This window comes from Silurus meridionalis, chromosome 17, assembly GCF_014805685.1.
Source record: "Silurus meridionalis isolate SWU-2019-XX chromosome 17, ASM1480568v1, whole genome shotgun sequence".
NCBI classification, from domain to species: Eukaryota; Metazoa; Chordata; class Actinopteri; order Siluriformes; family Siluridae; genus Silurus; species Silurus meridionalis.
The window spans coordinates 6659054-6670285 of NC_060900.1; the positions used below are offsets into that span (position 1 = coordinate 6659054).

Here is an 11232-nt window from a genome sequence, read left to right on the forward strand (position 1 = left end):
ACACTTAAGACAAAAGTGCAGGAATGCCTGGGTCTGCAGTTGCTTTGGTGACGGTTTCTAGTGGGACGTGAGAGATCGGGGCCCTTCTGCGCTTGCAAAAAAAACGCCCTGGGACTCACACGGCTCAGTGAGTGACAGAGATTGTATGCTCTTGTCACTCATACAAAAGTCTGCTTCTTTAACATTCAGGAGGTGCTTTGAATCTGGCCTTTGGATCCGTATTTATCACAGTGATTTTTGTTTCTGCCTCCAGGCTCCATCACGGAGCCAGTTAAACTCTCTTTTAGTTAGAATTGTTGCTGAGGTTTAAGACTTTGGATGCATTTAGATTTAGTAGTGTCTCTTGTTAAATGCTATAGAGTTTGATTATGTCCAACAATATTGTTAGTTATCTTATTAATCTATTATAAATGGAAAATACATTTTGCCTTTTTAGACAATTTGTATTGTTTCCAAATCTTAATTTTTATTTTTGTATCTTTTCAGACCTCATTTTCATGATTTTCTATAAATGTTTACATATCTGGTGTCTTTAACTTTTCTTATATCATCATGAGTTGTTTTTCTTGGAAACAAGTTTCTTACTCCTCCACATTCCACCTCCCCAACCCATAAATCATTACTGTGGTCTCAGTCCCTCACCCTTTTCCCTCCACATTTTAGAACAGCCCACTCTTCCCCATTGGCTATTATCTGATCTTGGGGGTATTTCTTTGTGCTTTATATTTTGGGCTCTTCGATGCGCTGAACATTGCAGTAAATTGATTGTAAAGCAGGGTAAGTTTCATGTTTTGGTGGTTTTGGCCTGCATGTTATGTCTGCATTTTCTCTTGTCTATGTTAACTTTGAGTTGAATAGACTAAACTATAAAACATAATATTATTGTTTTGAAAACATTTGAAATGAGAGTATGCTGCTTTGCTAGAGATCTTTAGTGAGGATATCGTACTTATAAGTGTTGCAAATTAATTGTTGCATTTTTCAGTTCAGAAAACTTTATCATGGCATCTCTGGGGCTTCTCTTGCTTGTTGCAGCAGTGGTTCACCTCTGCACTGCAGGTAACTTTAAGTTACAGTTAACGATTTACACATTTCTAACTGTATAACTGTTTTGCACTTCTTTGCGCTCATTTTGTCTTGTGATACAGCAGCATTTGCCTCGGATGATTCACAAATCACTAGTGTCATTCATTTATAATTAGATTGCTAGATATTCTACATATAATTCCTATTACAGAGATTTTTCTTTGTAATCTTTTTTTTTATCTATTCTTCTGCACAAGAATAGAGATGAGCAGTAAGCCTTAAGAGCTTCTCCAGCTTTGGTCCTAAAGCCTTTGCCATTACATTAGATCAATACTGATTTTACTTCATCTTCTTTCTTTTTCTTGGCTTTCCTCTGGTGAGTCTTCCAGCAGGATGCAGGAAGGGCCAATGCTAATCTGACATCTTATTGACTCTGGTCAATGGTCACAGCAGCCTTCTGGCACTCCATCTGAGTGTCCCATTGCTCTGAGTGATTTGCATTTAAAGCAGTCGAAAGAGACTGCCATGGCCAACAATGACTGTGAGCAATCAATTTGCCCCCACTAACCAAGCAGTCAGCGATGTGGGACAAGGCCATGACACAACTGTGGCTCTGATGACATGTAAGCTTGTCAAATGTGGAGAAAAAAAATGATATTAGGTGTCAATTCCTCTATGTGACTGATGGACTCTTGCAGTGCTTTCTTTCTCAGTGAAACTGCCTCAGTTACATGTACATGACACATTTAATAAGAACTAGCTGGAAGAATGACATTTGTTTTACACTTAATTTGTAGACCTGTCAGTCCTCTTTAATATATTTGATCCTCAAAAAAGAAATATATAAAGATATGAAAGAGACCCTTGTTTCTAACACACAGCATCTTCAGAATCACAGTAAACCAAAGTGCATGGCAGATGTGAAATAACTGTATTCTACTTTTTATGTATTTGTATTTTTACTTAAGTTTAATTTAATTTGAGTCTAATTCTTTTAATCTTTACTTTATGTTTCAAAAGAAATCTCTCTGCTTTCTTTCACTACATTACTTTATTCTATAACTCTATACTTGAAAATACCATTAGGTGACTTTTCAGACTGTTTATCAAAATTCCTAACAAATTAATAGTGTTATTAATGTGACTGCTAGAATAAAATCTAGTACCTGTAATACTATTTATAATGGCAGCATGAATTAGCATCTATCTTATTTGTATTATTATCATGATTGCTAATAAATAGAAAATAAATAAAAGAAAATTAAGCTTTTGTTTATAATTTCTTTCCCACAATCCATGGTTTAATGGTAAAAAGTGCTATCATTTAGCTTGGGGATTGCATCAGTGAGGCAGGATTTTTTTATACTTTAGTTTCACACCATAAGTAAAATTTACATTTTATGATTTTATATTAAATTCAAGCGTTAAGTTTAAAAACAGTATTTTCGATAGAAGAATCAGTGAACCAAGAGCATGCAAAGGGAGGGTACTTTCCCAGCATTTAGTGGCTACACATTCTCTGGGGTTTTGGAACACTTAAGAGTTTGGACTCTGCATCTGTTCCACCACAGGAGGTACTATAGGCTGCACAACAAGAACCCGCAGTTTATCTCCTTCTATGTCCTTTTCAGCAGTTGATTCTCTTTGAAAACCATTAGTGGCCATGAAGCTTGGTACTATGCGAAAAGGGCCAGCAGAACAACAGGAACTTTGTCCTTGTCTACTAAATTTGGGGGTATTTGCCTCAATTTGAAAAGCAGTACAAAGTACGGCACAGCAGGGTGAAACGCTTCATTTGCTGCCAAGAATGTTTTTGCTTCAAAAAAGTTCAAGTTCAGCCTAAAACAAAGAGTGCTCTCTCTCTCTCTCTCATTCTCTCTCTCTCTCTCTCTCTCTCTCTCTCTCTCTCTCTCTCTTTTTCTTCTTCTATTGGCTGCTCCCATTAGGGGTCGCCACAGTATATCATCTGTCTCCATACTACTCTGTCGTCTACATCTGCCGCTTTCAAACCAACAACCCAAATGTCTTCTCTCACCACATCCATAAACCTCCTCCTTTTTGAGGAGATTAAACAAGCTAAACAATGCCTTTACTGTTTAAAATAATCTTAAAATGCACATGATATATATGTAATGGCAGCCTAATGACTTGTAATCTATATGAATTCATACAAAGAATGTAGAATCTATGAATGTTAACGTTATCTGCAACAATTCTGTCATTTTCAAACATTGCAAAGTAATGCATTGATTGCGGTTTCAACTTTCAATATATTTCATAATTTTTATACTTTTACATTTCCAAATATTTTTAAAAGTCTGATAGAAAATTATCAGGTCTCAAAAAGTGATGTTAACGTAATGGTGTACATTTTCTTTATCATCAGAACAACAGCCACTAAAGGTGACCACCATCAAGGTAGGTGATAAGCACCAAACTGAACTGTTTTGTGATTTAGATTTGGTTGCTCACTTTTAACTGGTGATTAAATACTAGTTTTAAGAACCACTGACATTTCTTTTCAGGAAGAACCATACACAATGTCCAAAGGCTCAGATTTTGAAGGCTTCTGTATGGACTTGCTATCTTTACTTGCAAACAAATTGGGCTTCAAGTACAACATCCGCCTGGTGAAAGATGGAAAATATGGGTTAAAGGACAAGAGCGGCAACTGGGCTGGGATGGTTGGAGAGGTTGTGAGAGGGGTGAGCTCTGAATACAATTTCCATTTTTTAAATAAAAGAAATACATTCTGTTTATACTAGAAACTAATTATCTTAGCATCATTCTATGCATGTGTATTGACCATCTAATAAGGATGAGGTGGGGCAAACGAAAACAGTCACTGCTAATGAAAAACAACTGGCACTACTGATAAGCTGCTCTCTAGGCTAATAAGAACTAAGCCATTTTTTAATTTCTTCATAACATTCTCTGCATATTTATTCCATTGATGATATTGTTTAAAAGTCAATTAATGGCAGGTAGAAAAAAAACATATTTTCTTCATGTCTGCAGCAGAAATATGGCAAAAATCTTTTTTTTTTTTTAAATGTTACTTAGTAGCTTAAAGATTTCCACTTGAATTTATTGTGGTGGTAGAGATTTGTGCTGATTCATCCACAAGGTGCTGGTGTAGGGTAAAGGAGGCTTGGAATTCAGCATTCCAATTCATCCCAAAGTATTGTTGAGGTCAAAGCTCTATAGCAGTCCATTTATGATCTTCCACTCCAACCCATTGAAACCATATCTTGGAGCTGGCTTTGTGCACAGGGTATTGTCATGCTGGAACAGTTTTGAGTCTCCAAGTTCAAGTTAAAGGAAAAATTCATACTTCCTCATCCAAACACATTCAGTACAATTGTGTGCCTCCCAGTTTGGCTAAGAATCACATATGACTGGAAAAGTGTCCCGTGTCACAATACTAGTCCACTAGTCCATGTGCCTGTATTTTTATTAGGAAGCAGATCTGGCCCTGGCTCCACTTACCCTCACTGCTGTTCGGGAGGAAGCTGTGGACATGACCAAACCATTCATGCAGACCGGTCTTAGTTTTATCATGAGAAAAGACATTGTCTCAGATGATTCCCAATATCTTAGCTTTTTAAACCTTTTCTCCAGTGAGATGTGGATCAGCCTCCTGGTTGCTTATCTACTTACCTCTATCTGTATCTTTTTGGTGGCTCGGTAAGATATGAATCTTATTTTCAATCAGATCATAAAATAGAGGAATTTATTTAAAATAAGATCTAGACTCAGGTTGAAATTGACACTAGAATTTAATGTAATGCATTATTTGGTTGTGGTGTGTGTGTGTGTGTGTGTGTGTGTGTGTGTGTGTGTGTGTGTGTGTGTGTGTGTGTGTGTGTGTTTTAATATAGAATTAGCCCATCTGAATGGAGCCAGCCACAAGTGGAGGAAAATCAGTTTACTATCTCACACAGCTTTTGGTACACTATTGGAGCCTTATCACTTCAAGGTGCACATACATCTAATAATATATACTAGAAAGCATAAATGTGGTGTGATGTAAACAATTGTTTAGATCGTTAAGACCAGAGTCTTAATTTTCTTCTTCTTTTTTTGTGTCAGGTGCTGGTCCACACCCTAAGGCCTTCTCAGGTCGAGTAATTACTGCCATCTGGTGGTTATTTTCATTAGTTGTCTTGGCCTGCTACTTTGCCAACCTTATCTCTTGGTTACACATGGATAACAAGCAGCTCTCAATTAAGAGTTTTGAAGACCTGGCGAACCAAAATGTCATTGATTATGGCACAATGAAGGGTTCCTCCTCATTGGCCTATTTTAAGGTAAAGCAGAATGGCCAACATCCATGATCCTTATCACACCATACTTATTTACTTACATCTCACCCTACCTTGGATTACTAGGATTCACTTCACTATGAAACTCTTTGGTCCTAACAGAACTCCAACAATCCTACCTACCGGCGCATTTTTGAAAACATGGAGAGAAAACAGTCCTATGCTGTGACAGTGGAAGAGGGAATCCGTATGGCTCTGGAGGGAAAGTATGCCTTCATTGGAGAGTCTGTGTCTCTGGACATGGCTGCGACACGTTACTGCAACCTTATACGTTGTCCTGAGGTCATTGGCATGAGAGGATACAGCATTGCAGTTCCTTTGGGCAAGTACACATCATTCAAACAATAAACATAACCAATGTGGTGAATACAAAACCCTGATGCTCTCTCCCTAGTCCCCACTTTTCAAGCCATATTCATTGATTTTATATTAGTACAGTATAAAGTCTTTAAGTCTTTATTTTTATGTTGACAATAGAAATTTGACCACAACTACAACCATCTTTTGTTTTGTATTTACAAAAATAGAATGTTAGCCAATTAATGCTTTCTTAGAAGTTTTATCTCAATAACTTTTTTCCTTTGAACGGTTATGATTGTATGAATATTAGAGTATTATGATTATTCAATTGTGGCACTTTCCTGCCCGCTCAAACTTGCAGCTAAATTTGTATGTGCATTTGTTCTAAGGCTTTCCCATGCTGAAAAACCTGAGTGTAGCCATCCTTCAGCTGAGCGAGTCCGGAGAACTGGAATATTTGCGTAATAAATGGTGGGCGAGCAGCTGTGTGGCAGAAAAGGCACAGGCCTCATCTATGAAACCAGGCAGCCTGAAGGGTGTCTTCCTTCTTTTGGCACTTGGCTTAGGGCTGGGACTCATTCTGGCCTTCATGGAGCTGTCTGTCAAATCACGAAACATTGCAAACGTACAGCAGGTGGGTGAATATTGTTATTAATAATAATAATAATAATAATAATAATAATGATAATCCTCTCCTCATTTAAAAATAATATGTTTAAGTAGAAGAAGCATGACAGTACAATTCCAATACCATGACTTTTCTGAACAATTTAGTGCATTCATCTGAAAGTGACCAATTTCTGAAGTTAGAAACTGAGCTTAATGAATTTGTGTGCATACCAATATACTACAGTTATGTAAGAAAAATTGTCACAGAGTTGAACTGGATATGTTTTCCCTGTGTTACATATAAAGTGCAAAAATGATGAGGGGATAGTTTTGAGGTCCATACTTTGTTAGTCTCATCAAATATATCATTAAACACATTGCTGTATTTCATATTTCAATTCACTGTGGGTGTGGGGATCTGGGGATTGAACAGTATGTGCACCTATTTCTCCCAAACATGACAAACTGTATTAATTCCAAAGATTTATTTTTGAATGTTTTGAATATTTTATTCCGAATGAATTGTTTGAATGCTAAGATGAGTTTTGCTTGGAAAGTCTAGTAGGGAGAAGATTGTAGTGCAGTTCATTGCTCCTTGCTCTCTGTACTGCTTTCAGGTCATCCTGCAAAGTCTTTCCCTGCTTGTGTGTGTGTCCAGTTTTAGAATTGTTGTACTATGACTGGCTTCTTCAACTTTATTTGTGTTCATTTTGTTTTTCAGAAATCCTGTTGTTCCGTTTTGACTACTGAACTCGGTCAGCGGTTTGGAAAAAGGGAGGCGACCCAGGCAGATCCTTCTGAGAAAAGCAAAGCTTAAATTCACTCATCATTATTAGAAAAAAGTTTCTGTTCATACAATCTGCCTATTTTTGTGTTTCGAACAAAAGATCCCTGCTTTCACTTTAGGAAAGGTTCTTTTAACTGCTCACAAAAAAAACATCATGTTAACATTTTAATGTACTACAAAATGTTTGATTTAAAAAAATGTTTACTGACTAGTTTTAGATTTGAAAAGCCACAAGGTAATCATTTATGTACTCATATTGCACTAATGGTATATGCAGAATCGATATAGTAAAGTCTATTTAAACATTTTAGTTATGTGAGCTGAAGTTTTTTTTACTGTAGATGTGTGAAAAAAATAACATTTGGTTTAAAATGTATTAGAAATAAGAAAAGTGAAGGACTGTGTCAAATATAAGAATGCTTCAAGACTTCTTACTTTTATACAATATGGAAGTTCTGAGTAATAAATGCATGGCTAAATCATTACTATTTCTCAATTATTGTACACAAAATATGGTAGTGTGATATAAATAACGGACATTGTTAAGAAGAAACAGCCATTAGGGTTGCACAAGTCAGTGCTCTTTGAGTGCTGGTCCTAAGCCCGAATAAAATCAAATCAAATCAAATAAAATTTTATTCATCACATACACATACATACAGAGTATGACATGCCCTGAAATGCTAATAAATGGGGAGGGTTGCGTTAGGAAGGGCATCCAGCGTAAAAACATGTGCCAAATCAAATATACGGATAACGAACCAGAATTTCATACTGAATCGGTCGAGTCCCAGGTTACCAACGACCACCACAGGTATTGTTACAGACAGGTATTGTCCGGACAGTTGTCCAGAAGATGATCATTGACACTCTGCACATGGAGGGTAAGACACAAAAGTTAATCGCTTAAGAAGCTGCTGTTCACAGAGTGCTGTATCCAAGCACATTCATGGAAAGTTACATGGAAGGAAAATTTAAAATGCAGCCCATTCAAGAATTTGGGGGAGATTCACAAAGAGTGGACTGCAGCTGGAGTCAGTGTTTCAAGAGCCACCACGCACATACGTATCCATTGGCTACAACTGATGCATTCCCTGTGTCAAGCCACTCCTGAACCAGAGACAGCGTCAGAGCTGTGTTACCTGGACAAAGGACAAAAAGGACTGGACTGTTGCTCAGTGGGCCAAAGTCGTCTTTTCAGATGAAAGGAAAGAAAATTTTGCCATTTCGTTTGGAAATCAAGGTCAATCTGGAAGAAAAGAGGAGAGGCAACTAATCCAAGTTGCTTGAGGTCAAGTGTAAAGTTTGTACAGTCAGTGGTGGTTTGGGGATCATGATGTCATCTGCTGGTGTTGGTCCACTGTGTTTTATCCAAGTCCAAGGTCAGCACAGCCGTCTACCAGGAAGTTTTAGAGCAAAAAGCTAATATTGCTGACCAGCTTTATGGAGATGCTGATTTCATATTCGAGCAGGATTTGGCACCTGCCCACACTGCCAAAAGCACCAAAAGTTGTTTAAATGACCATGGTGTTGGTGTGCTTGACTGACCAGCAAACTCACCAGACCTGAACCCCATAGAGAATCAATGAGGTATTGTCAAGAAACTGTCAAAGAAACCTGGGCTTCCATACCACCTCTAGCAGTGCCACAGACTGATCACCTTCATGCCACGTCGAATTGAGGAAGTAATTAAAGCAAAAGGAGCCTCTACCAAGTATTGAGTACATATACAGTAAATTAACATACTTTACAGAAGGCCAACAATTCACTAGAAAAAAAATTTTGTTTGGTCTTATGAAGTATTACATTTTTTTGAGATTTGAATTGGTGGGTTTTGTTAATTGTGAGCCAAAAACATCAAAATTAAAAGAAATAAACACTTTATAAACAAATATATCAGTCTGTGTGTGATGAATCTATATAATATACAAATTTCACTTTTGTATTGAATTACTAAAATAAATCAACTTTTAAATGATAATCTAATTTATTAAGATGCACCTGTATAGAGTGGAAGTGAGACTGGAGATTTAGTTGCTCTGCAGAGAAACTCCGGCTTTTATTGATTGATAATGAAGGCCATTATCTTCTGGAAGCAAAACCCGTGACTCTGAGTCATTTCTACAACAGTAGCAGAGCTGAAGATGTTGAGATTTTAATTGGGAGTGACGAGGAGGGACAGTATTAGAAATTAGTTTATTGGAGGAACAGCGTATGTAGGATGTTTTGGAGACAAGGTGAGGGAGGCCAGATTGAGATGGTTTGGACATGTGCAGAGGAGGGTAGAAGAATGCTGAGGATGGAGCCACCAGGAAGGAGGAAAAGAGGAAGCCAACTAGGAGGTTTATGGATGTGGTGAAGGAAGACAGGTAGTTGGTTTGAAAAAGGCAGATTGTATGGAGATGGAGATGGATGATCTGCTGTGGTGACCCCTAATGGAAGAAGCTGAAAGAAGAAGAAGAAGAAGGAGAAGAAGAAGAAGAAGAAACAGTATAAAACTGTCCTATTTTATTTGCTTAAATCATAGAGGATAAACAGTGGCAGATTTCCTCCAACCTTTCTAAAACAAGTCAGAATATTGCCCCTAGGTGAAAATGTGTATGTATGTGATGCACTGTAATGTATTGCCGTCCCATTAAGGGTTTCCGGGATAGGCTTCAGATTCACTGAGATCCTGACCAAGATAAAACAGTTTTCGAAGATGAACGAATGAATAAATCCGTTTTTAGTTTGAATGAAAGTATTTGTGAGGACTGTGGGCAAAACAGTGCAGTATAAAGAAATATATGTGAATAATGACGTGTTCAAAGTCAAATATGTGCGATGTGAGCAATGTGGAAAAAAGGAATGTACAAAAAGTAGATTGTACCATAATGATTTGTAAATATTTATTGTATATTGTATTATTGTATAATAATGAGTTGTTTATATAGTTATATACATTCATTATATAATTATATAAAGTATATGCCACAAACATGTGATGTGACAAACCATTTCTTTTTATTATTCTTGTCATAATATTAGTTATTATTATTTTATTATTTATTATTTCATTGTATTTGTATTATTCTTATAATACTTGTACTTCTACATCTAACATAATGCACATATGGCATTAAAACAAGTAAATGGGTAAAAGATTGAGATTTTTATTATGATGTAATACAATACAAATCTAATAATGAGCATAAAGTGTAGCACAAGTAGTGCAATAGAGGTACAATAAGCATAGCCACCATGAGTTTACACCTGCTGATAAGGATCCTAATGGCTCCAGGGAAGAAGTTGTCTGAGCCAAAATGAATATGCAGTTACGCATCAGAAGTGCTTGAGAAGGAGAAGTGGGGAGAACAGGGAGTGATGGGCATGAACTGGGGGAGAGGAGTTCATGCATATAGAGTTGTTTTGCTCTTCTATTAAGGTGTATTAAAGATCCTGTGTGCTCAGATTGCTAAACATCAGTGTTGTGCATAGAGTCAAAGCTTGTGCACTGTAAAAAGATGTTTATGTTCGATGTGTTCGCTCCAAACTGGATGCTGATACTATTCATGGACCAAAACAGGGAGTCTGACAACCAAATGACAAGGGTTTTAAAGTAAAAATCATGTTTGTTTGTTTGTTTTTGTAAAATAGTACTAGCAGTAGTAAATGATAAATTAAGTAAATAAAATTATCATTATTATTATAACATCGTTATTATTATTATTATTATCATCATGCTTATTTATCCTATTATATGTTGTCATTAATAATTATTTACAGCAACAAAACCAACAACAATAAATAAGAAGAAGAAGAAGAAGAAGAAGAAGAAGAAGAAGAAGAAGAACAATTATAATCCACAATAAAAAAGTCTATATGAATTTTATTTTACAAATATCCAAAATTACCGCGTTACTCTACGTCACATCCTTTAGAATTCACTCGCTTTGTACATATTAATAAATGTCGCCATCTTGTGGTCACCTGTGGTCACTTGTTGTCGCTTGGTCAGGTCATGTGACCGTCGTTCAATCTTGTATACTGCGCACTGTGTACTACACTACACACCTGCGAGGACAGATACTCTCGTAATGCTCAATATTAGTTGGATAAAAAATTTATTAGTAATTTTTTTTTTTTTTTACAAAATTATTTTTTAATCCACGCTTTCGCGTTGACGCAAAACAGGAAGTGTTTTGT

At 36.6% G+C, this 11232-nt stretch overlaps 1 protein-coding gene across 1 annotated transcript; it reads left to right on the forward strand.

Annotated features, from left to right (window-relative positions):
* Nucleotides 1-637: 637 nt before the first annotated feature.
* Nucleotides 638-7532, forward strand: si:ch211-251b21.1 (uncharacterized protein LOC571720 homolog). The gene is made up of 10 exons (XM_046872422.1): nucleotides 638-777; nucleotides 986-1059; nucleotides 3413-3444; nucleotides 3552-3731; nucleotides 4487-4713; nucleotides 4908-5005; nucleotides 5119-5336; nucleotides 5454-5673; nucleotides 6041-6285; nucleotides 6982-7532. Exons 2-10 carry the CDS (start codon nucleotides 1002-1004, stop codon nucleotides 7075-7077), a joined length of 1374 nt encoding a protein of 457 aa, XP_046728378.1. The 5' UTR covers nucleotides 638-777; nucleotides 986-1001; the 3' UTR covers nucleotides 7078-7532.
* The last annotated feature ends 3700 nt before the right edge of the window (nucleotides 7533-11232 follow it).